Source organism: Amblyomma mixtum, chromosome 2 (genome assembly GCF_055824585.1).
Source record: "Amblyomma mixtum isolate Tamu chromosome 2, ASM5582458v1, whole genome shotgun sequence".
Taxonomy (NCBI): Eukaryota; Metazoa; Arthropoda; class Arachnida; order Ixodida; family Ixodidae; genus Amblyomma; species Amblyomma mixtum.
The window spans coordinates 46,401,841-46,428,672 of record NC_143013.1 but is presented as its reverse complement, the minus strand read 5'-3'; the positions used below and the strand labels follow the sequence as shown (position 1 = coordinate 46,428,672).

Below are 26,832 nucleotides of genomic sequence, written 5' to 3'. Positions count from 1 at the left end.
TTGGCGCTGTGGGATGCACTCCGAACTGATCCCTGCCACACGTAAGGCCCTTTCCATGACATGGTTTACGCAAAAAGCGTGCAGACGCTCAAAGACGGAGACAACACACACAAGACAGGACATGGCGCCAGTCCTGTCTTGTGTGTGTTGTCTCCATCTTTTAGCGTCAGTGCGCTTTTTGCGTAAACCACGTCATGCTACAACCAACTCGCTCAAATCAAAGTCTTGCTAGACCTTTCCAGCGCATCGAAGCTTCACTGTGAGGTATAATTTTCTTTCAGCTTTCTCATTTCACCTCAAATAGAACCGAATTTCGTGTACGGTGCTCTACCAACTGAGCAACGCGAAATTCGGAGTTCGTGGGAATGGATCCCACCGGCGGCATGTGGTTGTTTTTTCCGCTATTCTTAATCTCCCACTGATGAAAAACTACACATTAAAAAAGAAAAACATAACTTATGCACCATGGTTTCGGTAGCTGTTGGCTTCCATCATGTATGCCATAACGAGCGTCTTTTTTCCGTTCACTCATTGTTAATTCGCACGGTTACTTCCATAGATATCAATGGTTTATGGAGGTTTAAAGTCCCAGAGTTACTCAGGCTATGAGGGACGCGGTAGTGAGAGCTACGGAAATTTCGACCGCGCCGATTCGACCGCGAAATTCAAAATTTCGACCGCGAAATTTCGACAGCGCAGCACAGTTTAGCCTCCACCGAGATGCCACTGCCGAGGCCGGGATCGAACCCGCGTTTTACTGGTCAGCAGCCGAGCATCATTACCACTGAGCCACCGCGGTGGCTGCAGAGTATCAATGGTGTGCGCCAGCGCCACCAATGCTTACGCGACGACAGGTCTAGTCGCTGCTTCTAACTGGCTGCTGAAACGCGTCATTTGCGATATTAACGGTACTCTATGTTGTACACAACGTGAGGGCTTTGTGTTAAAGAAAAAGGAACCTGTAAGAAAGTTGCACGGAAAAGAATTTTTTATGCCGTACGAGAAAGAAATGATATGTATTAGCTAGATTGTTTTTAAAGGCAATTGAGCCTCACGAGAAAGTTAGTGGCGAGAGTTGACACAGAAGTTGAAGATGGTGACAAAAGGACGTTATCCTTCTCTTGTTTACCATGTCTGTATCTCTCACTCAAGTTCTTTAGAGCCCTTTATGACTGTTATCACAAAGGAAAGTCGCGCTCACTGACACCAGGCTCCGTACCGCGTACAGGGTTTGCCTAGTGACAAAAATGATTTTCGAATTATTGCCTTAGGGTGTACATAGGATTTCTTATAAAAGCACGAGGCGCAGAAATATGGTGGAAGAGTTTTCTTTTGACTTTTTGGTTACGATTCCCGCTGTTTGGGTCCGAACCGGCTGGTCGAAATCAGAGAAGTGAGGAGAAGAACAGTGTTATACATGTCATTAATTTACATATTAAGTATGCGCTGCTGCACAATTAATATGTCTGACTGAAGATCCTATTCTTCTCTAAAAAAACAATGCCAGTAACTAACCCCACCCTACCTCCACTGCACGCAAACATGACCCCATCCACAGGGCTACTTAATTGGGAGTTTCACCGACAGGTTGATCTGTGTGCCCCCTCCCTCCTTTCCATCCCCTCCGCGCAGCATCCCCTCTGCCCTTGAGGTGAACGTGCGAATGACGTGCAATGCGGTAGCGACAGCGTTTACCGCGTAAATGAATTCACTGGAGTAATAATTCTGAGCTGGACAAATCGCGCTTATGCTTCTCTCACGCTCTTAGAGAAGCATGCTCGAAACAAGTGGATTGCCTCTCAGCCACGGTATTCATCGGCGGCGGAACAAAGTTCTTCTTGGCACGCTTTGGTTGTGTGCCTTCAGTGAAGCTATAAAACTGAGCTCGTTAGTACGACGCGCAGACCCCAGCGGACCAATGCCGCAGACACATCGTGGGTAAAGGTGACACAAGCGAGGATGCTCCAAGAAAAAAGTGTGGCACCGAGAGAGAGCCTTCTGTTTGAGCTGGCCACCTTAACCGGACTCAAGAGCCTGTTCTTGATTTTCCTCTGAAGACGTGATTGCATCCGGGCGACACCGATTTCCTCTCTCGCTGGCGTGACTTTGCGGTAAAGAGGACGCCGGGGTCCAATTAACCGCGCTGCCGGCTGCTGTCGTATTTCTCGCTCCGGCACTGACGATAGCAACGCATGAGTGCAAATGCTTGGGCGTTTTTTGAAAGGGCACCCTAGCGCGCTTTTTTCTTGTGTTAGGGAAGACCAGAAAACCTGTCACGACGTTTTGCTCACTCACTCACTCACTCACTCACTCACTCACTCACTCACTCACTCACTCACTCACTCACTCACTCACTCACTCACTCACTCACTCACTCACTCACTCACTCACTCACTCACTCACTCACTCACTCACTCACTCACTCACTCACTCACTCACTCACTCACTCACTCACTCACTCACTCACTCACTCACTCACTCACTCACTCACTCACTCACTCACTCACTCACTCACTCACTCACTCACTCACTCACTCACTCACTCACTCACTCACTCACTCACTCACTCACTCATTCACTGCATATATCCATATATCATTAGTCATTCTTCACCATAATCCCCAGCCAAACTATCTCTGCTGCAGGTCAAAGGACTTTCCCATTTACCTCCAACCAACCCTGTCTTGCGCCAGGTGCGGCCGCCTTTCATCTGCCGTCCTGGCCCACTGTCGCCGCATCGGGAAAATTTATGAAAGCTTAACCATGCAGCGACACCAAACGACGTCGAGCGGAAGCAGAGCAGGGCTTTCCTCCTCAGATCCACTTAGTCAACTTATTTCCTTCGCGTTAGCTTCTCTCTCCTCACATTCGGTGGAACTGGACCACTCTGCCTTCGAAGTTGCAAGCTACGCTAGGACCCCGCAGCCCATAAGGTGCACACATTAGCAGCATTCTCGGAACATGCTCCGGGCTTCGTTCCGTCATTAAGGGGGCACCGACACTTCATAGTCGTAAAGACAACTCGGACGTCGGTCACAGACGCTATGTGCGGATGAGGGTGTCATCTACCAGGACCTATGCAGCAGACCGATCACTAGCCGTACAAACAGCGTCCCCTGCCGAGGAGTGCTCATCGCTGCCGAGATACAAGTTACAGTTACTACAGTTCCTGGACTTTCATTAGAAAACCAAAGTGCAAAGAACTGCTTCTAACTTGAAGGATAGAAACTACATCAGTGAGAATTTCTCAGCTCGAGTGCGCGACATTAGGAAAAAAAACAATGGCAGCGCGCAAGCACTAAAAAAGATGCGAACGAGAAGGTTATCCTTGTCCGTGCGAGAGTAGGCCTAAGCCGAGAACTGTACAAATGGGACTATGAAGTGAACTGCATAGTGCTAGTAAATTTAAGCTCGGGTATTTCTGATGGAAAAAAACAAACAGCAGAATGCAGAGCAAAAACTGCGTCCCCGCCGTCATCCGAAGGGCCGAAATAACTGTTATAAATTCAAATGCCAGTGGCATTTTAAAGGAGTCATGATCATTTGAATCCTTGCTTCTTGGCCTGGAACCTGATTTTGGAGCCATAACAGAGACGTGGTCTACAACCGATGTCAAAGACGAACAGATGGCTCCCCCAAATTACAATACTGTATGAAAAGATAGGCAGACACGTGTTAGAGGGGTGGCGATTTTGATTAAATAGAAAAAGAAACGGTTCATAGTTCTTTCCAGATTTGAAGGCGCCCAAGCAATCAGTTGCAAAATGTCATTCAGCCCTCGTGCTATCATTGCCGTTTGCGTCTATTGCAGCCGCTCGTCTAACTGCGATGTCATCAATTCTCTTTTAAATTACATGCAAACCAGGTTCAGGCGCCGTACTCATCCTGCTGAGTGATTTCAACTTCCCGCATGCAAATTGGCAGGCTATCCAGTATCGTTGTGGCTGTTCGGAAGTTACCTTAGACGAAATGCTACACTTTAATCTGGGCTAAGTCGTGCAAGAGCCGACACGTGTAAAAAAGGATGCACTTCAAATATGCTGAACCTTGCCTTTCTTTATGCACATTTTGCACCTGAAACGTCCAAAGTAGAAATAATCAATGGCCCGTCGGATCATAAAGCAGATTACACACTGTCGCTGCTAATGCCAAACTAGGCAGCCAAAACCAAAAAGTGTATTTTACAACTTTAACTCTGCCGAAGATAGCATTTTAGACTGACTTGCTTTCACGCTTGCACCATGCCGGCAACATCAAGACTAATACACACATATTAAGACAATGGGCGCACTTTCGAAAAAATCATATCATTCCGTCTCTGCAACTATTTACGAATCAAAACAAAAGTGCCAGAAACACAACCCAAGGACAACACGGAATATTGTCCAATCCAAACGCAGACTTAAACGTCTCAGAAAGTTTTTGAAACTACCTCCTTGCCAAGAAACAGAACGAGGCATAGTAAGCCATCAGTGATATGAAGTCTAAAATAAAAGCTGCCAAAAAATTGTGTTACGTGCTTTACAATTTCCTAAAAAATTCCCCTAAAAAATTGTGGACCCTTAACCCCCAAAGAAATAAAACAAATTTCGCCTTTGAGGAAGACAGCCAAAGTACCGCAAACAAGCTTATCAGATACTTTCAATCTGTTTTTGCAACAGATGGCCGTATACTACTTAGATATGTGCATCATCAAAAATTGTTTCAAAACACTCTCAGTAACTGAATCGGGGGTTCTAAACCTACTAAAGCTTGATTTCAAGACAGGGATGGAGCCCGATAATATACGTAATATTTTTCTCAAAAGGCACTCGCAGTGCTCTGCGGAATTTTTAAGTGCATTGTTTAACAAATTGCTAACTGGTAAATTACTCAGAAGATTGAAAATATCAAACGTAATTCCTATTCACAAATCAAGTAGCAAGATTATGTTTCTAACGTTAGGCCTGTATCTGTAACTTTTACAGTTTTCAAGCTTCTAGAGAAAATCTAGAAACACTTGAACACGTGCCTTGAATAGGATTATTTGTTATCGCCACTTCAGCGCGTCTTCCAAAAAGCGCTAGAGAGAGAGGGAGAGAGACTTTAATGAATAAAGGAGAGGTCCGCCTGGTTATGAGCCTAGCATGCTACTCCAGACAAAGGGCTAGCAACTGTCACGCAACTACTGAACTAACACACGTTTCCTTTCGCACTGAAAACCAGAAGCAGATCGACTTGGTCTTTTTAGATTTTTCGAAATATTTCTATCGTGTTTAGGATGTTTATGAGCTGAAATCTATATTTGTAATAACATTACTGTAGATAGGATTCATGATTACCTAACAAATCGGTAATGGTCAAATGTTTAGGGGAATCCCCCAATGCGGAGTAGATGTGTAATGAGGGAGTAATTACTCATTGACGTCCACCCGAGCGAGGTCCGGGGTTCGAATCCGGGACCACCGCTTCACCGGAGCAGTTGCTCTACCAATTGATCTAACCGGGACGGCAAGGTTTGGTAGGGCGAGAGTGAATTGATCAATAACTCGAAGTAGGAACTGTGTTGATTACATGTTTCCCCTAAACATTTGACCAATACAGTTCCTACTTCGAGTTATCGATTAATTCGCTCTCGCCCTACCATAAGCTTGCCGTCCCGGTTAGCTCAATTGGTAGAGCGACTGCTCCGGTGAAGCGGTGGTCCCGGATTCGAACCCCGGACCATGACAAAACGAAGTTTCTGAGAAAGCTGTATAGCTTTCCTTTGTAGCCGTATGGCTTCGCTCGGGTGGACGTCAATGAGTAATTACTCCCTTATAACAAATCGGTAACGTTTCGGAAAGTAAATAACCAGAAGTCAACAACAATACCTCTTTCCTTATGAGTACCGCAGGTTGTGTACTGGCACCAAGATTATTTTACGGCGAATGGCCTACTAGTCTCAACAGGCCAAATTTTCGTCGGTGACCATTGTTGCGGCCCACAGATGGTCCCAAAAGGATGGCGTCGCAACAGCCGTCGGCTAGCCACCGACAAGACGTGGGCGATGACGGCGTGCACAAACCAGTAGCAGCCACGTCTCCCCGCCCGCCACCACCTTAGACTGGCCAGTTTCACGCGAGGCATAATTGGCGAACCTCCATGCGGAGCCACTTATAACGACTACATTCGTGCCGAAATTGTGACGCAACCGTTTTTCGTACGGGGTTTCAAGTGTTGTCAACTCGTGCATCACGATTTTAATATGGATACATCAAAAATGCATCGCCACTGCAGATACAAGACCCACACGCCATAAAGGTTCTTTGATTTTAAATAAATTTATCTCATTATGGTTGCTTTAAACAATCACTTTTTCCGCTCACAGTAATGGTGTGGAACAGCTTGGAATCATAGACCGCATACAGTTCTACACTGGATGAATTTCAAAAAGTAGTGAAGGATTTTCTGCACTAAAATGCTTGAATTTAAGTCCTCATCAGAGTACATTAATGTATAGGAAACTCTATTAATTCCTTCTTCCGTTGTTATACTCAACATGTAATTCTTTTCTAACCTTTTAATGATATGTATCAGCAGTTTCACTGAGTTATTGTTGATGTATTTTATTATGAAACAACGATTCATAGTGGTAATTTGTGTAAGTTAGAACTTCACCCTTTTTCGCTTATTTGTAATCCCGCATTTTTGCTTCGTTTACAGATTACTGTTCTGGCTGTTAAACATTCCTTCCAATATCTTACCTGACTTTTTTCCATTTGTTTTGTGCCCTGCCTGTAAAAATCCCGTAGGGGATTTATAGGATTTCATAATAAATAAAGCGCGCAATTAATCGATCACACTTTTAAGGTAGATCGAGGAACAAGGAATCGTAGCGGAGCGCGTCGCGTTGCCCGTTTCGTGGTACGTTTGCCATTTTTTTTTAATTCAGCAGCGACGCCACGTTATAGGTTTAGAAAGAAGGATGGCGATGGTGGACAGGGTCAGAAGGAATGCAGACGCGTTCTGGGGGGAAAGGCGCTCGCACGGTTGCTTGCTCTTCCTGCACGATGTGTTCGGCTGTGTGCGGGCGTTGTGTTGCGAAGTATAGCGTTTGGTGAAGTTGCCGACCCTTCAAATCGTGGACCGTGTGGCAAGCGATCTTCCAACAAGCAGCATTTCAGACATCAATATTTCCTTTCCTGTCTGAAGGAGGGAAACTTAATGGTACAGTATGATCACATCCAAAGCGACGACATTGAAATGTTGGAAATAGAAGCGTCCTCATAACGTAGGAGGCTGGAAGCAAACAACGATGCTTAAACGGGCTTGAGACAGCCCGCTGCGCTTGGAAAAAAGGAGCGGGCGAACAGTGCACCACGCATTCGCACTTCGAAGCGTGGAAAAAAAAAAAAAACGAAAAGGAAGGCAGAAAATTTCAGCAAGAAATCGCCTCGAATCCGTGGAGTAGGGATCGGCCGGGGCTTCCCGAACAGCGGCGACTATAGGTGAGGAGGAGACTGGAGGAAAGGGAGCGATAAGAGGAGGAGGAGAGAGGGGGGCGCCCGCCAACTCCACCGTCGAGCATCCCGGATGCAGATGATCCTCGGGAGCAGACGGAGCGGGCGCTCCGCTCGCGCGTGCCCAGTTGTTGTCCGGAGGCCCGCCGTGGCTGCAGCGACTCCGTTCGGGACGCGTCGTCAGGGCTGCGAGTTCTCGCCTCGTCCCATTTGGCTCCCTAGCGTCCGCCACCCAAGAGAGGTTCCCTGAAGCCGCTTTCTCGGGTTACCGTTGTGAAGACTGGTAAGCTTGTGTTTCCATTACATCCATTAGCTCCGACGGTAGGAGGCGTCTATGCTATTTAATCGTTTCGTTGGTCGCATGATATGATGTGCTTTTCTTTATCGTTCCGCACGTTTGATCTTTTTTTTTTACACAATTGTAAACTTATTGCGCCGAATTGTTTTCTCCCCTTACACCACGCCCTTTCTCTATGTAAAGCACAGTAAGGCATTCAGGATATATCATAAAACGTTAAGCAGGAAAGGAAATATCCTTGAGCAATGTTTTCTGTAGTTGGTACTGTCCGTTGGTCGCTTCATTCAACCAGTGCTGTCATCGCGTATGCTCAGGCTTGTAATATTGAAGAGAACTAGCTTATTGGTACGAGTAGAATGTTAGGAATACTTTAATACTTCCATTGCAGCGCTATCTCTCATCTACTTATGCTCCTTGTACGGCTCTCGTCACGAAGCCTGTGCTGAGTGATTGTGCACATCTCGTCTTGTGTTCGTCTCGTGTGCGCAACTTTCGTTTCACCATCGCATGCGCATGCGTGAGGTGCTGTGGCGCTTGCTCATCTAAGAAAGGACGGCACAACCGCCAGAGCTGCACACATGGCTACGTCATTTGCCCGGAACTCAGCGCACCTTTCCAATTAGAGTGCGAGAAAAAAAAAAATAGAGCACAGCTCATAAGCGCCGTTCATGGGTTGAGGCGAGTCGTCGTTGTAACCGAGCCAAACCACAAATAAGTAAAGAAACATTGCCGCAACTGGGACTCGAACCCGCGGCGCCATGAAAAGTTCAGCTTTGCTCGCCACTGCACGAAAGCACTAGGTTATCACCGCAGCCAATCACGCCTCGTGTTAAACTGCAACACACTCTCGCGCTGTGCGTTGCAGAACGTCTTCTTGTTCTACTGATACTACTATTGAAGTGATATACACATCCTCGCGCGCTGCGCATTGCACATTGTCTTCTTCAACTGATACTACTATAGCACTAATATCGTCTCCAGACGTGCCGACGACCCAGCAAAGCAATGAATGAGCCGACAGAGCTGCGCTCAAATTTAGAACAGGGAGAATCAAAATCGTCCTTAGAAATTTTTTAATTTCTCGATTTCTCTGGTCTTTACAGTCACAACGCACACATATATTTTAAAACCGCACCACCTAGATAAAAAAAAAGAAATGTTGAAGCAAAGTCACTGCATTGCTTTCTTAAATAAAATCAGGGTTGCTCATGAATTACCTACTGGCTTGACATTTTGTGGGAGCACTGCCTTACAACCTGCAAGCACGCAGCCCCCACCCGTGTCGTAAAACAACGAGAGCATGCAGCGCTTTTGCTTACGAAGTCCCGCCGTTGTAATCGTTACTGTGTCATCGATGAACCTGACAACAGCAGGGGAGTTTAGAGAACAGCTTTACGTTCAGAATATCCTGACTGCATTAAGGTCAAAGTTTGGAGTTTAGCGGGACTTCTAATGCGTAGACCAAATAATCAAGAGTCGTTCTTATCAAGCTATAGTAGTTGCCATGCTTGCAGAGAAACAGACAGGGTGAATGAGATCTGGAGGTTTTCTGCATGGCACAGGGAGGCCGTGGCTGTCGCAAGGCATGCCTTGTTAGTGATCAGTTTCTTAGGTCTCTGCCCTGCAGTGGACACGATCCGACTGAGAGTAATGATGAGAATACTGATTTCTGAAGCAGAATTAGTTGCGAGCAAGTGTATGGCCGGAAAGGTTTACACAGTCGGACACACAACTGAAGAGCGAAGCTGTAAGTGCACTTCAAGAGGGGCCCTCCAGCCGGTGGCGTGGACGGATTCTACGACGCCGTGGTTGATCTCCCTGCTGCCATGATAGCGTAACACCACGGTGGCTGTGGGATCAAGTATGTTCCGACTATCAATCAGGTGATAGATAAGTATGCAGAATATGACAAACCCCTAAATGTAGCCTTCATAGTTTAGGAGAAAGCATTTGACTCAGTGGAAACTTCAGCAGGCAATGCGGAAGAGCCTTCTGTAAAAATACGGGAAGATATCTATAAAGCTGCAGAACGACGATAATCCTCCTTAAATCCAGCAATAAAATTCAAATAAGGATGAGTGTGCGGCACGGAGACACGATCTCGTCAATGCTGTTTACCGCCTGCTTACAGGAGGTGTTCGGAGGCTTGGATTGGGAACAGTTCGGGAGAAGAGTTAATGAGGAATGCAGAAGTAATCTACAATTCGCTGATCACATTGTCTTGCGAAGTCACACAGGACATAAGCTGCCAAGCATGATCAGTGAGTTAGACAGGCAAAGAACAGCGGTAGGTCGTAAAATTAACATGCAGAAGACCAAAATAATGTTCGACAGTTTCGCTAGGGAAGAGAAGTTCACAACTGGTAGCGAAGTACTGTAATTGGAAGGAAGATTATGATGATGATGGAAGACTTTTATTGGTATAGGGAGGCATGACTGGACCTACTCTTAAGGGGCCGGCAAGGGAGTACTTCTACTTAGGGCAGGTAGTGATCGCTGATCTGGGTCATAAGAGGGAAATAACTAGAAGAATAAGAATTGATAAAGCGCATATGGCAGGTTCTCTCAGGTCATGAATGGCAGTTTGCCAATATCCCTAAACCTAAAAGTATACAAGAGCTCTATCTTACCGGTACTCATCTATGGGGCAGAAACGTGGAGTTTAATGAAAAGGGTTCGGCTTAAGTTAAAGACAACGCATAGAGCTATGGAGATGAAAATGATAGGTGTAACGTTCAGAGACAGAAAGAGGGCAGAGTTGGTAAGGGAACAAACTCGGGCCAATGGAATCCTACTCGAAAACAAGACGAAGGAAAAAACTTGGGCAGGGCACGTAATGCGAAGGCAAGATAACCGATGTTCCTTAAGGCTAACGGAATGGATTCCAAGAGAGTGCAAGCGTAGCAGATAGCGGCAGAAATTATGTGGGCGGATGAGATCAAGAAGTTTGGGGGGATACGGAAGCCGCAGCTGGCAAAGGACAGAGTTAATTGGAGATACATGGGAGAAGCTTTTGCCCTGTAGTAGGCGTAACTATAGGCTGGTGCGCCTGATGGTGACAATCAATCGACGTCATCAGTCGGCAGGGACTTCAATAAAATTAAGCCTGGCGGCTTTCCGGTGCAATTATTTTGAAAACTGGGTGGGAGTTCCATCATATCGCGGCTACAAACGCTATTCGGATGACCGCAGTATTGACATGGTGAATCTCCCAGCGCGAAAGGCAGGGACGAGAAAGGAGACAAAACAAGCGCTGACTCGCAACTGAAGTCAGTGCCTGTTTTGTCTCCTTTCTCGTAGCTGTCTTTCGCGCTGGTAGATTCACCATGACACAATTTCTATCATTCCGCAGTACTGAGATATGAAGGAGGTTAGTGTTCTACCTCGTGCTCGAGCGGGCTTGCTTATGCCATTTTGTGGTTCAAATACGGAAACGTACCACATGAACAAGCAGTGTGTTATTTTTATCGCTATGCTTTCAGCCGACTGTGTTCCTTTTTACTCGTAAGCGCAAGGGCGGAACGAACGTTTGACTGCCGACACAACCCGCTATCAAGTGCCGGCACATATTGCGTCGCGATGACAACAGGTTCCATCTTTGAAAGCATAGGGAATGGAGGCAAGCATCCGCCGAGAGATGGACATGTAGGCTGAAAGCAGAACTCATGGTCTTGAAATACCGAAGCTGGACACACCAAAAGCAGAGCAAGAAGTCTGAGAAGAGTTGAGTGCGCTGCTGGAGACGAAAAAGTACGCCACGCACTGCCGATCCCCACCGTGCTACTCGAAAAGAAAGCTGCCCACACGCGGCGTTGCTTTGAACGAGGCGCGGACGGCTTAAGATGAAAACCTCCGCTGAAAGTCTGTATAAACACCTTCAGGATCATAAAAACGAGGAGAGGAGAAGAAAACAAAGCGAGGCGTTGGTGCCATCTCCGAGAAGTGGTCGCATAGGAAAGCCCCTTCTCCTTTCGAGACGCGTTGAAGATGCGGAATGGTGGAGATGACGATGAGAAGGTTTGGTTTGGTTTGGTTTATGGGGTTTAACGTCCCAAAGCGACTAAGGCTATGAGAGACGCCGTAGTGAAGGCCCAGCGGCTAAGCCTTGAAGGATCGGTGGCCCGCATGGGTTCGCCTCGAGGGGGCGTGCGCTCCAAGCGCTACAAGCTCAACCGCAAGCTGCAGCTCTCCATACGCGCGAGCCGCGGATTATAGGACCCCCGCAGAAGAGGGTACGCAGTGCCGATGAGAGTGGGATTTTCGAGCTTCTTTCTGTATTTCACTTCGTCGCGCCAATTTTTCCAGCTTTCCATTGAAAGCCTGTCGCGTATTGGAAGAAAAGGCCCTTAGGTTGGGGCGTTTACGACCAGAAATAAGTGACAGCTACCTTCGCATTGTACTGAACGGCCACCAACGGGAAACTCTGCAAAAATGCCTCCAACTTATTTTTCATTTTCTATCGTCATTGAAATCCGTGCGCATAGCAGTGCGACTAGCTGAAATCTCGGACGCACCGCTGTTTGGTCTGGGCAGCAGCTAACAAACGCATGATTGCGATAGTGCGAATGGCGAAGCTCGACCTCAAGGTTTCAACCAAATATCGCCAAGTAAAGCTCCGCAAGCGATGGGAGGTTACCGAATGAGAAGCTGAGAAGGCCTGAACGTTCGTCTCTTGTAGTTTTCAAGACGTAAAAAGATCTATCACGCCAGAATTCGACGACAGGCACGAATTGAAACGGAGGAGTGTAATTGTGGAAAATATACAGTCCACTATGTTTGCTTCTAAACCACGTAGTGGTCCTCTCTCCGAGTCCTAAGCTGCGGAGGAGAGAGGACGACAGTTCCCCTACCGTCAAACAAGAGGTGCCCAAAGAGCGACACTACTTGATCCAGAAGCAAACTCGGCGTGCTGCATATTTTTGTCCAAGGATTTATACATGCCAATCAGCGTCACGGAAAAACAGCCAGACGCTTTAGTAAGCTAGCGTTGCATCGCTCCTGCACAGGGCTCCCAGGCCGCTAACGCGGTCCGATTTTTTTTTTGCCTCGTTGGCTTATCGCCACCTGTCCTGGCAACCTAACCAAGAAAAAAATTATTCGTCATTATTAACTAACCCGTACTGTATGATTTGATTGTATTTTTAACTAATGCACTGATTCACTGTTTTTGCATTTATCTTGTTCTGTGTATTTTTTTCCAATATGAAATTATTGTTCCTTGTTATCCTTCCCATCTTATATATTTACTGTATACTTCCGAAAAGTCGTGCTTGCTGCCATATTGTCCGGGGAGACGGGGCCAGTCAAGCTGCCCTTGTCGCAGCTTTTATCCCCTCGCCCTCGCCACACCTCGTACATGCACTGTACTTGTTGTGGGAAGTAAACTGAAACGGAAACCCCCATAGGCTGGTCGGACTGACCCCGGAGTTTCTGAAACATTTAGCTGCAGTCGCCGATATACGACGTTCGTCCTTCAACCGCAGAGTACATCTCGTAAGCGGTGGACGGTTTGTACTTAATTACGCGTCGTCAATGATTAACAAGAAAGCGTAGCAGTGTGATCGTCAGAGAGCGCTCAGTTAATGTTCAGTGTGCGTGGCTCCATCGGCGGCGCTCAGCTTCGACGATAACGCAGTTCACGTTAGGCCGCCATTTTTTTGTCAACCACTTGTTCGCACAGCAACGCGAATGTCGTACTTTATTTTTTCGTTCCGTGCTGAGAGGCATATTCAAGCTGTACTTCACTTATGCCGTTTCCAGCACGCTCCAAGAGGTCTTCAGGCGTTAATGTTTATAAACACGAGGGCTCTACGAAGTCGTTGACCGGGTGGCGTTTGGGAACTTAGCGCGGGCTTGAACTGAAGGCAGCGGCGTATGCGTTGATTTTCCCCAACGTTTATTTTTTCGTTTTGCTTGCAAAGGGGGCGGTGCCATAAGCAGGGCGTTTTCACCGCTTGTCCCTCGACATGTAGCTACGGTCTACGGCTGCTTATTTTTCATACCGGATTCGCCGAACCGCCACTCTCGCCGCGCAAAACAGCAAAGAGTGGCTTGGACGGATAAACGCGTACAATCAGCCCTTTGATCAAAGCTGGTACTTTAGAAGCCGAGAAAAAAAAGAAGACGAAAGGCAGCACTTTACCGCACTTAGAGTGATGTATGTCACAGGATGATCATATGACTTAGTCGCTGTTGCCATGGGTAGCACCGCATGGGCGGAAGTTGCTTTTAACACCAGAATTACTGATGCTCGCCATAAGCCGCTCTCGGAAACACCTAAACACGATTGTGTTCCAAAGAAAACTCTCTCATATCATGTACATTTTGGGCACAGTGGGTAATAAACAGCGCTTCACAGCCCAGTTTCATATGGACCTTGCGGAACATCGTGAAACGTTTTTCTAAATATAGTCACAACACATCCTTACTCCTTCTTATTCAGCCTTGGCTCAGTGAGATTAATTAGCGGGATGCATCCCATGAAAAATAAAAGCAGTTATGTGGAACTTCGCAAGGACAAAATACGCAGCACGTATAAGGAAAGTGGCGGAACTGTGTTAGTGCCGATAAGCTTTGGTGCCACTATAAAATAATACATAACGAAAGCCACCGAAACCGAGCTACGGCGATGGCTGTCCAATCTGCTGCTTTCGAGGGTATTTATGTGTAGTGTAACCCAACCTTGAGAGTGTTCACCAGCGCCACCCTCGTCCGTAGCGGCTGACGTAGTACGCCCTGTATTACCGCTAGTGCCCCGTGTGAACGTGGTCGAATGGGGAGGGCGGAAGCTGTGCGAGAACCCTCTTATGCTACCTACGGCATCAAGACTGCCGGAATCAAGGCCCTCGTTAAACTATTAAGATTACAGAAGATTAATAAAAGCAGAAGAAAAAACAGCCACATGTCTCCTGAGCCCAAATGTGGTTTCGGATCCCACCGGCGGCATGTGGTTGCTTCTTCTTCTCTTTTATTAGTTTCAAACTGATGAAAAACTACCACTTAAAAAAAAGAAGACATCCCCTATGCTACTTGGTTTCGGTGGCTGTTGGCTTCAGTCATGTGTGTCATAACAGCACCTCTTTTCTCTTCACTTGTATGCTTAATAGTATAAAATGATAGTGAAGACCCTAAAGCAAAACATGGTTCATATTTGATACCTCGAATTCGCCTGTTCATTGTGGCGGAATACAGGTTATGCGTCGAAGTACTCTTTTACGCAAAACGGTGATTTTCATTAGGACATCTGCGAATGGTCACAGGACCTGTGCTTATGAAAAGTAACATTTTTGGGAAAATTTCATTGAAACAAGCGGGATCGTGCAGAGCAATGCATTTGCCAAGAATCAAAAACGGAAGACAAGTTCATTTACAATGCGCAGCTCTAGACGCATCGATCGAAGCTGTAGAAAGACAGAGCCTGTCATTAGGAAGATATCTTTAGACAGATTGCCGTAGGCCCTTATGTGGTAATTAGTTTAGTTTAGTTTATAAGGTTTAACGTCCCAAAGCGACTCAGGCTATGAGAGACGCCGTAGTGGAGGGCTCCGGAAATTTCCACCGCCAGGGGTTCTTTAACGTGCACTGACATCGCACAGTACACGGGCCTCTAGAATTTCTCCTCCAAAGAAATTCAACCGCCACGGCCGGGATCGAACCCGCGTTTTTCGGGTCAGCAGCCGAGCACCATAACCACTGAGCCACCGTGGCAGTCTGCTTATGTTGTAAGTATAGATAAGAGTTTGGGCTGACAAAGCCAGAAAGCCGCTTCAGCAGTCAATGTGGATACTGCCAGCAGACTTCACTTCGCTCTCAGCTGCCCCTGGAAGTTGACCTGCGCTCGGCAGATGCTGTAGGCTGGTTTTACAAGCGATTCAGTGAGGCTTTATTTCTGTTCTCTGGCCTATTGCGTTGCTAGCACGCTGCCACCCGGTACGCAACACTGAGAAAGTTTCTCTCAACATTTAGAGTCAGTTACAAGATAACGTGTCATGTAAGCGTTTCCGTTCGCGCATCCTATGATCATCCTGTAAGCAGCCGCTCAAGCCATAACGAAAGAATTACTGCCCTTCAAAAGCGACCGCATAAATGGACGTACAAAGCCCCAAGAAAGCAAGTGAATAAAACGAATGAAAAATTAAATCAATAAGTAGAGCGACCACATGCTGTTGCGCTCCCGAATACAAACCTATGCCCGCGAGCGGTGCGACTTTTTGGGCACACGCTATAATTAGGTGTCCGCAGCCTGGAGGGTACGACGTTGCTTACGGCTATCGATTTAGTGACTCTGATACAAAACAACGCCACGCTTCAGTGAACTACAATTACAGCAACATGACCGCCTCATTTTACCCGCCGCGGTGGCTCAGTGGTAAGGCGCTCGTCTACCGAGCCGAAGTACCCGGGTTCGAACCCGACCGCGGCGGCCGCGTTTCGATGGGGGCGATGTCAGCGCACGTTAAAGATCCCCAGGTGGTCGAAATTATTCCGGAGACCTCCACTACGGCACATCTTTCTCTCTTTCTTCTTTCACTCCCACCTTCCTCCCTTCCCTTACGGAGCGGTTCAGGTGTCCGCCGAGATATGTGAGACAAATACTGCGCCATTTCCTTTACTCAAAAACCAATTTGCCAATTTTACCTCACTCTGTGCACCGCCTCCCAACCAGCTTACAGAGCGCAACAACTATCTTGTTCAATTTCTCTTCAACGCATGTGATCTGTTCGATGAGTGTCTTCCCCAGAAGGATGGTCAACAACAGCTTACGGGACGCCATACTGGCGGGACAATAAGGCACAGTATAACCTACAGAGTTCGCTTGACGAGACTCGAGACTCTTCGCTTGACGAGACTCGTTGTGTGCAGGTCCAATTTGTTTTGATAGCAGAAGTGACCTTGAAAAATCTACTTTTTTTATTTCCGGAATTCTGCCAAGAGATTCCGCCCGGTGACATACTCGTACAGACGTACAGATACGTGGTATCGGCGCGAGGTGTGAACAATGGCTTACTTTCTGAGGGCTATAAAGGCGCGCTGTTGACCGCCATGATCTGCAGGCGCTCTCGACAAAGCGGAACAGCCCTTTCCGAACCAATGCCGTGTGGTTACTAGCATGCCTCGCGATGAATACGCGAAGCGGAACGCTTTGGGACGGTTGACGGCTTCCCACCTCTTTAAAGGAGGTCTCCTTGAAACGCATGTAACTTTCAATTAGCATTCGCTAAAAGTGTTTCATGACCTTGGTAATAAGTCGAGAGCCTCTGTGACCACCCTCGGTATAATGAAAAGTTTGAACGCGACAGTGGTTTACGTCTCTGTCACAAAAGCGCACTGACTCTTTTCGCGATTACATTTTTGGCTGCTAACGCGGTTCCAGGCGCTTTGGCGTACTGTGGCAGTCGATAACACAAGTAGTACAGAAGTGCTTTATCACTTCAATAGTTTGTTTGTTTTTTTACTTTGTAGCCGCCAGGATCCTTGTTTTTATATCACATTTGCAGAACGCCATACTGTGGAAGGGCCTGTTATGTTGTGCGGGCGTCAGAGCTTCCTTCACGACGGACAGGCGTCAGCGCACTAAAAGCATTCACTTAAAAGAGGGACAAAACCCTCATCGCCTTGAAAAGAAAGACAAAATAGTAACTTTCTTCAAAATATGCGCTCACGTTACTGGAGAGTGTCTTTAAAGAGCGGTCCTAGAAAGCAACAAATCACCAGCTTCCCCCCGCTACTGCAATGCCAGAAAGGAAAGACACCACTTTTAGCGATTCGATTCATTCGATGGCGTGAGCTGTAAAAATACCCCCGCGGCAGTCTGGTATTCCCTGACACTTTTTTTTTAATGGAAGTAAATGTTTATTTTTCAGTGTAATACAGGAAATGGGCCTCGGACGAAAAACTACGAGGGTAGCTTCAGCAGTGCCCGAGGCCCAGTAGCACACAGGTAACAAAATTTGCCTGTACGCAATTAAAGGAACACTTGTTCCAACACCTGCTCTGAACTTCATCATTAGTTGATCAAGCGATTCTGGTAGTGAGTTTGTTGATATAGTCTGTACGGATGAAAGTCATGAAGTCACCTCCAACTGACTCGAGCCTCCAACTTCAATGCTAAAATTTCGTTTCCGTTCATTCCAGGCCGATCTACTTCAAGGCCTTGTGGCAACTGCTGGTTTGAATGAAGCCGAAAGCGAGAATTAAACTGGTAAGCAGATACTTCTTACGAACTGCTACAGTGTATTGATGCTCCAAGCTCTGTGTGGTGTCTGTCTTTCATTTCTGTGTGTTTTCATAACACCGCTAACATATTGCAGTATTGTGGTCACTTTTGCAAATTGTACGTTAGGAAGGTTCAGCTGCTACAGAGTTTGTCAGCAAAATAACAACGCCTACATCTTTTAACGGTTATCCTCTTTAGTAGTGAAGAGGTACGGCTGCACTTGCCGTTCTCTCGGAAAAGGAAGAAAGCGGTTGCTGTGCAACGGACGGGCGGTATTCCGTTTTCCTCCTCACGCTGCCTTGTGCGGCAGGCGAACGGTGGTTGCGTGCTTTGTTGCTGGGCTTGAAAACCAATCGTGAAATGTTTGCGTCCTAGAAACTCGAAGTTTAGGAAAGAAAAAAAAAAAACAATAATGGAAAGGTGCTCGGCGCAAGCTGTGGCGAATTTATTGTGGTTCCGCTCTGATCTTACCATCCAGTCATGGATCATCCCTATTAAATTCGCGGCTATTATTATCACAACAAACGGCGTTGCCCGCGGCCCAAGATCCGATGGAAACAGTGCCGGAATTCTGAAAATAACATGCCACGAATCATTTACTTTGCTCATGCTGATAATTTAACAATTTATGGGTACCGGATTCCTTCCGGACAACTGGAGAAAAGCGAACGCCACCCTATACTTAAATCATGAAGTAACACCGATACAAACAACTGCAAGCATATCTGGCGTACTTGTACCAGCTGCAGTCTACGAGAGCATATCTTGTTTTCCCATATCATGAACAATTCGAGCCTAAATAACACACTTCTCGAGAATCAGCACGCATTCCGACGAAACTGATCATGCCAGCAGCAACTTTTTCAATTTGTAACTGTGCCTGCACATGTCGCTTTTCGCAGACGCCATTTTTATCGACTTTTTTCGAAAGCTTCTGAGCTTGTTGCTTACAAAGCTTACTACTCAACCCATAATTCACAGCTAGACGATAAAACAACTGCAAGGGTCGAGCAGTCTGTAACCGACCGTTACCACTCGGTCAAAACTGAGAACTACATTTCGAAATCGACTCGCTAATATCCGGTGTCCCGCAGCGTTCAGCTATCTTTTCTTCGATAGGTAGCAGTTGTGGAAAACCTGTTCCCTCCTTTGTTTTTGACGCGGCCGACCATCTTCATCATCGCGCGTGAGGACAGCACCGGCTGGGCGAGAAGAAAATCTTCCTCATGGAGGAATTGGAAGACATTTTTCTGATACATTTGTTTCCTAATTTCTGACTTCGATTCTCTATATAGGTTGCTTTTTAGAAACTAGGTTGCTGACAACAAGATGGACTGGTTGTGATGACGTCACGAGGTCACGTGACCTCTCCGACAGATCAGCGACTTTCGTGACACCGGACATCGGCGGTGTTTGGTGTCACTCTAATGCAATCACATTAAGATATGCAACAAGACATTCCCTAAAAGGCGCAGGCCATGCTCATGTCAGCATCTTCATCCGATCTCTCGAAGACGGCGGAAAAAATTGGCGGGGGCTTAGCTTTGGTTAAGCCTGGCAGGTTGAGAAAGCAGGTGTTTTATACTGCATATGCAGCGCCTCTAGTGGGAAGAGCGCGGCGCCGTGCCAAGCTGCCGCCGTTACCCGACGAGCCGAGTTGGCAGCCCGTCTCTCCCTCCTGTATGACGTCACGCTATAACGTCACTAGCGCCTCTAGCGGGAGGAGCGCGGTGCGCCGTGCGCCGTGCCAAGCAGCCGCCGTTGCCCGACGAGCCGAGTTGGTAGCCCGTCTCTCGCTCCTGGTATGACGTCACGCTATGACGTCTCTAGGCATGGTATGACGTCAGGTGTCATTCTAAAGGTCAAACGTGCCAAGTGGCCACCGCTACGCGAAAAGCCTTTCTTGGAAGTAGTATTGCTTTCGCAATAATAATCTCTCCTGCTCAGGCACGCATGGTTTTCAAGTGCTGACTAAGGCTGTGCGACAGAGTGCCATCGTGGGGAGCTTCGCGAGGCTGCCAGCCGGGCACGGTCCCTTGCAGGTACTGGGTGGCCGAGTGGCGTGCTCCCCGCGGTTGCGGCCCGTGCAGGAGTTGACGCTGCTCCTCTCACTGTGCGTCCTGGGATCCGTGCTGCTGAGCTACCACCTCGGCTCCCTGGGGGCCCGCAGAGGAACGCGCTCGACCAACGGTACGCACCTACGACATCCACACTCTGCGCGTTGATTTGTCGAGGACAGGTGAAACAGGATTGTGCCCCCGTCGCGGTCTGTTCTCGGTTGTTTCCTTCCAACTACTCTGAACGCATACTCAGCGTGGATCACCCGGAATTCTCATTACATAGCGCGCTGATAAAGCACAATGGTACCGTAGTTTTCTGTCTAGAAACTAGATTGCTCACAACCAGGTGGGTAGGTTGTGGTGACGTCACGAGGACACGTGACCTCTCCCAACATACCAGCGAATATCGTGACGCCGGACTCGGTCTTCTGGAATCGCGTGTTTTATTGATCTAATGTACGGTACCTGGACTAAAGAGCGAGTTCTTTAAATGAACCATGAACTCCGTCCACACTTTCTGCCCGCAGTGAACTTCTATGCTCTCTCATTTTGCTGTTCCCGGAGGCATAACACTAAAGACCGTCTTCTGGAATACTTCCTATATCCCCTAAGCATAATCAGAATCAAATTAGCAAAGAATTGATTGCCGTTAAAACAACTGTTAAGTAAACTGTTGCCGCGCTACTCGAAGCCTGCTTACAAGCCCCAGCAGACGATCCGAAATGGTGATCTTCAGCAAAGACACCTAGTAACACACAACACGAAACCGACGTTATAATTCTTGTTGCCCAGAAATGTTGCGCTAATAGCAAAGCACGCGCAAAGAAGCATAGTAGATATATTCTAGATACATAAATAGCACACAATAGAATTCAGAGAGCGTCACAACTGCATCGACCCGTGTTCATTCTGTTTTGGGTCGTCAAAAACCCCATATTCCTGCCCTCTCTCTACCAGAGAGCTTGGCGCAATTGCGATGAAAAAACCTGAAGAAATACACATCGCAATCTGCCAAACCTACCTGGTGTGTGCTGCCCGCAACAAATTATAAGCCCGATCAAGGAACAAGACTGAGAATAATTCTCTTCTTTTATTCGCAATAGACGCCAAGAGTCGCTGTGCCTTCGATGGCCTGGCAGGCATCGCTGTCGGCGAACTGACGTCTGAAGAAGATCACCTGAAGACAAGCAGTGTACTTCTCCAAGCGCTGGAGACTGTAAGTGGTTCTGCACGTCGTGCGCTGCTAATTAGCAATAAGAATCCTGCCGAAGCCCTATATATATATATATATATATATATATATATATATATATATATATATATATATATATATGACAGAAGCCAACAGCCACAGAAACCAAGGGGCACAGGGGATTTTTTTTTAATTTATTTATTTATTTTGTGGGGTTGATCAATTAGCTTTAAGCGATAACATATTCAGAAATATTCTAAATTGATCAACCCCAAAAAGTAAATAAATTAATTAAAAAAAATCCCCTGTGCCCCTTGGTTTCCGTGGCTGTTGGCTTCTGTCATATTTATAACGAGCCCCTCATCCCCTTCCCTTGTTTGCTTATATATATATATATATATATATATATATATATATATATATATATATATATATATATATATATATATATATATATATATATATATTTAACGAGTCCCTCATTCCCCTTCCCTTGTCTGCTTAATTGCTTAACGAGGGCCTCGGATCTGGCAGCCTTGATGCCGTAAGAAGCATAAGAGGATTTTCTCACAGCTTCCACCCTTGTCGTTTGAGGACGTTCCACGTCACACCAACGATAACTCAGGACGTAGTCCGCCGTTTATGGACGTGCATGGCGCTGATGAACATTCACAAGGTTGGGTCAGTTGTAAACATAAATAACCCCGAAGTAGAAGATCTGAAACCTTGGTCGACATGTCCATGCGTTGGCCACCATGCATGTTAAGAGACGTTCGGATATCCCCCGAATTTCGTGCCATACACGGCGGACGGTGGACGCCGGCTTTAGTGCTAATGGGACGTATAATGTTTTCGCATTAATAAAGATGTTTTCTCTCTCTCCTGCTATGAAGTGAACGGTTACGCTAACGTAAAGGGCACATTTCTACGCAGGTTGAAGAAGAAGACCTGCGCAGCTCTCGGCTCGACAAAGTGGTCCTGGTGGGCGATTCCCAGGACCAGGTGTTACGCTACCTGAAGGCGTTCGAAGCACTCCGAGTTCGGACAGAGATATACTCCCCTGGAGACAGATCGCAACTGCGTAAGATATTTCAAGTTCATTTTTTTTTGGTTGAGTATAAAAAATGACGGGAGAAAAGGTTACTCGCAGCTTGACGAGGCTCCAGCTAGACTGCTGGGCGCGCTACCGAGAATCCAGAGTGCCGCATGTTTATATGCACAGCGATTCTTGACAGCTTACCAATCGTGCCCTTTATCTCCTCGGTCCAGCGCACCGCTTTGAGGCTTCCAATTTATTGAAAACATACGCTAAAAAACTTATTTGCCTACTCAGTTTAACGCAGTTAAAGTGAGTAGGCATATGAAAGCGTGTGTTTAGTCTGGTTGGCTGATGGTTTTGCTTTGCTGGTCGTCGGCACGTCTGGCGACAATATTAGACGATATGAAGGGCTATGCGTCCCTAACTTGTGTTCCCGTTTTTTTCCGCGCTGACACAAGCAAGCTATGTATCGAAGGGCTCGCATTCTGCAACTCTTAAGGTTCTATTGAGTTACGGTTCTACTGAGTGCGGCTTCACTTTTGCCTGTTGGCGATGCAGGAGTCGTATGTTTGGGAACGTTGCACGTAGCACTTGCACAGATGAAGCAAGGCGTAAGAGGAAGATTAAGGCAATAGAGGAAACGATGAAAAATATGCTTGTACATAACGTAATGAATGAACGCACGAAATAGCCAAGCGTTAGAGCTTTTTGAGACATCCGTGCACAGACTGCTTGTCTTCCTCCGGCGTGATAAGGCGAATCCACTCGTCTTAACATTCTCTGTTCATTATGATGTTTTTGGTTTCATAACAAAAGGAAAAAAGGGGGCGGAGTAGGAACATCACGACGTAGTCAATCGGAAAAAAAGGTACATGTTTCATCATTAGTCACAAGCGCTCATTCACAGTACTTGAATAAATAGTAGGCTCCCCTACCGCTTGGTTTCACGGGATCATGCTTCTTGCTGCTATTAAGGCAGATGCTGGTCTTGAAGTGGCAAAAATTGCAAAAAGTCAATTCTTAGGAAAACAGTTTTTGGCACTAAACAAATTTCAAAATATATCTCCGCAAAATATCCATGTTCGAAATAATCCCAAAGTACAAGGAAATGTATATATTGAGAGGCGCGCAGCTGAAAAACAAGCGCAGGCTTCGAAATAACCTTTCATGCAACCGCAAATCGGAAACCGCTGTTCAATCGCCGCCATTTTGCTTCAGTTTGAGAGCTCGTTTCGTGCTCTTTAATTCCAAAATGGCATCAAGGCAGCGCGGCCAACGCTATAGCCGTTTTCCCGTAACTCAGAAAGTGCACAAAGACTTCGTCTCTTTATCTCTGTTCGTGATGGTACCAATACAGCTTCTGCCTTGCGGGCTTTTTCTATGGTTGGCCGCGGGCAATTTAAATCAGCTTTGTATAATTTTATTCGGGAGGAGTAGAGCAATGCGGTGATTTCTTAGGCCGAAAGCACTATTCCGATGGGTCAACCCCGAGCAAGATCTTGCAATGTTTGTATGCTTGCGGTAGTTGTGGGTTTGCTACCAAATGGCAGTAGTGAATAAAAAGAAATCAAATAAATATCCACAAGTGGGAGTCGAACCCGAGGCGGCAAGAACAGATCCGGCAGCTTCACAGACCGCTGCGCTAGCGCACTAGGCTATTTCATTTTCTTCTTCAACATGGTATTTATTGCAATGATGCGATGTTTTATGTACGTGAGCTATCTACAAATGTTAAGAAGATTAATAAGACAGTGCCACATCAACACGCATAAGCAATGAAGCACGAGAAAAGAAATTCGGAGCACATAGCTAATACATCATAACACGACACATCTAAGCAACAGAGAACTAGAAAAAAGACAATGAACAACCCAACACTAAGGGTGATTACACCTCCGGTTAATACTCGGTTTGGGCATACAATTCTTTTAGGTGTGCAACCATTCTGCAGTAATGGTCTTCAGCAGAAACAACAGATTCACAATGTCGGTCCTCACGCGTGTTTCCGCAGGTCCAAACTCGCTCGCATAAGGAAGGAAGGGAAAACTTTATTTACAGTAATGGTTATTCCTGCGGTTTGGGGGCTTCTTCAGAGACGTCTTGGTTCTACCCCCAGGAGCCTTCTCTGTCGAAATCGTCCGCCTCTAACCAGTGGTCGGTTGCCCTCAGTCCAGGGCTCCGCTGGCCACTGCCGCCCGTTGAGCTCGCTGTACCAGACCTTGTTGGTCTTCGCAGCGGTCGCTGGACAGCAGAGTCTCCCACTGCTCCGCACTCGGGTTTTGTATTTTGGGGACCACGTCTATGTTTTGGCAGGCCCATGTGATGTGGTATAGTGTAGGTTTTTCGTCGCACCAGGGACATTTGTTCGTGTATATCGTAGGGTGCATTTTGTTTAGTATATGTAGGTTTGGGAAAGAGCCTGTTTGTAATTGTCTCCAAGTGACAGCTTCCTCTCTGCTGAGAGATTTGTGCGGTGGGGGATATCGCATTCTTCTGCCTCTATAGTTTTGTAGTATGGCCGAGTATTCCCTGGGTGCTGGCGCGAGTTCCGCGGTCTCGTCGGAAGCTCGGAAAGTAATGTATCCTCGAGCTATCCTGTCGGCCTCTCGGTTCCCTGCAACCCCCGTGTGCCCCGGTACCCACACAATTTTGTGTGGGATCTTGTCGTTTTGTTCTTCCCGGTTTTTAATTCTGTCACTCGCTGCGAGGAGTATACGGAGCGCGTGACGACCTATCCTGCCATTCATGTAATTTCGGCAGGCTGTTTGAGAGTCCGTAAGTATTGTTAGTATTGCCTGATGCCTTCGATGTTCTCTAGTTTTCGAGCTAGGCCTATCATAGCTATGTTGAAGAGTAGGGGTGAGATAACTGACCCTTGGGGTGTTCCTTTGTTTGGAGTGCGAATTTTTTCCGATCGAAGGTCTCCTATGCCGATGGTGGCAGTTCTATCGGACAGGAAGGCTTTGACGAAGCCGTGGATTCTGCGTCCGCAATCCAGGTTGTCTAGGCCTGTAAGGATCGCTTCGTGGCTGACGTTATCGAATGCCCCCTTGATGTCCAGGGCCATTATGACATTTTCTCCCGTCCGAGGTACGTTTCGCAGGACATCTTCTTATATTTGGAGGAGAACGTCCTGCGTCGAGAGCTTCGCTCTGAAGCCGAACATGGTATGTGGTACACAGTCGTTGTCTTCCATGTAATTTTGCAGTCTGAAAGTTACAACCCGTTCGTAAAGCTTGCCAAGGCACGACGTGAGTGGCATAATAAAGTTTTCCATCCATCCGCAGGCTGTGTAATCCAATTAAAATAAGATATCTAAGGGTTCACCAAGAAATGGTAGTGCAGTGAGATAAATTGGTAAACTGGTTTTTGAGGAAAGGAAATGGCGCAGTATCTGTCTCACATACCTCGGTGGACACCTGAACCGCGCCAGGGAAGAGCGGAAGGTAGGAGTGAAAGAAGAAAGAGAGGAAGAGGTGTCGTAGTGGAGGTCTCGGGAATAATTTCGACCCCCTGGGGATCTTTAACGTGCACTGACATCGCACAGCACACGGGCGTCTCTTGCGTTCCGCCTCCATCGAAACGCGGACGCCGCGGTCGGGTTCGAACATTCGCACGAATAGCAGAAAAAAAAAATATACTCCATAATTTGACTGGATGACTTTCTATTTTTTGTGCAAATTCCAGCCAATTGCGACGGCCCGACGCTCTGGATCTGTCTCGGGGCATGTGGAAAGCCAAGACGGAATTGTCCGGCAGAGAGCAGAAGGAAGGTAAAACTCATCAGGTTGTTTCTTTCTTTCTCGCTAAAATGACGCAACTGCGTCGTAATGTTCTCTCATGGCTGTACTGTGCACCTGTTTCCTTAAATGGGAAGAGGATTCTAAAACATGAGTGCTCTTAAGCTGAAACGGATTATGCTGTGAGTACGTGTGAATGTTCAAGGCCAAATAAATCCAAGTAATAAACTCCTGTTATCAAAGAAGAGTGAATTGGACGTTTAAACTTGCTTTCGTGAAGAATGCACATCGTGTCTGAGGCACCCTTTAATTTCTTTTTAGCCAACAAGAACATTAAGCAAAATAACGGGGATTGCAATTTAAGAAAAAAAAACTACATGCAGAAAGGCTTTGCGTTCGCCCCTTTCCCTCACGCAGATTAAATCGTAGAGGAATATAACGCTACACAATGGAACTACTGGCAGAACAGATAGATCTGTCAGATGTGATGACAGGGAATGGATCCAGTTCCAGACAAAATTCAGGCCCTTTTAGCAATAGGTGTGCCGAACGCTGCAGACTCTAACAGCCCAATAGACACAGATTTCAACAATCTGTCCGATCCCTTGTCGGCTCAGTGTCGACGAAAATCATTGCATTTGTATTTTGCCACTATTGTTTCTCGCTGAAGAGTGGTTCACATATTGTGCACATGCTTGTTGTGTATATGATGCTCTGTCCTCTGTGTTGAGATGACCTCTGAAGGCTGGAACACTATAATTATAAATAATTATAAAATTCTCTGACAGAGTAATACAGCGCAAAAC

General features: G+C 46.7%; 1 protein-coding gene across 4 annotated transcripts in view; it reads left to right on the top strand.

Moving 5' to 3' along the window:
• LOC149359216 (cadherin-like and PC-esterase domain-containing protein 1) overlaps positions 1-26,832 on the top strand; it is a 95,358-nt gene that overhangs the window by 21,399 nt on the left and 47,127 nt on the right. For 3 of the 4 annotated variants that reach the window (XM_089571494.1, XM_089571493.1, XM_089571491.1), the window contains exons 5-9: positions 17,914-17,980; positions 20,038-20,185; positions 21,159-21,271; positions 22,181-22,328; positions 25,974-26,059. In XM_089571494.1, the coding sequence (XP_089427620.1) occupies positions 17,954-17,980; positions 20,038-20,185; positions 21,159-21,271; positions 22,181-22,328; positions 25,974-26,059 (522 nt within the window). In that variant the 5' untranslated portion in view covers positions 17,914-17,953. Of the gene's footprint in view, positions 1-7,574; positions 7,765-17,913; positions 17,981-20,037; positions 20,186-21,158; positions 21,272-22,180; positions 22,329-25,973; positions 26,060-26,832 lie in introns of those variants that run through there. The other variant, XM_089571492.1, reaches the window with a different exon arrangement.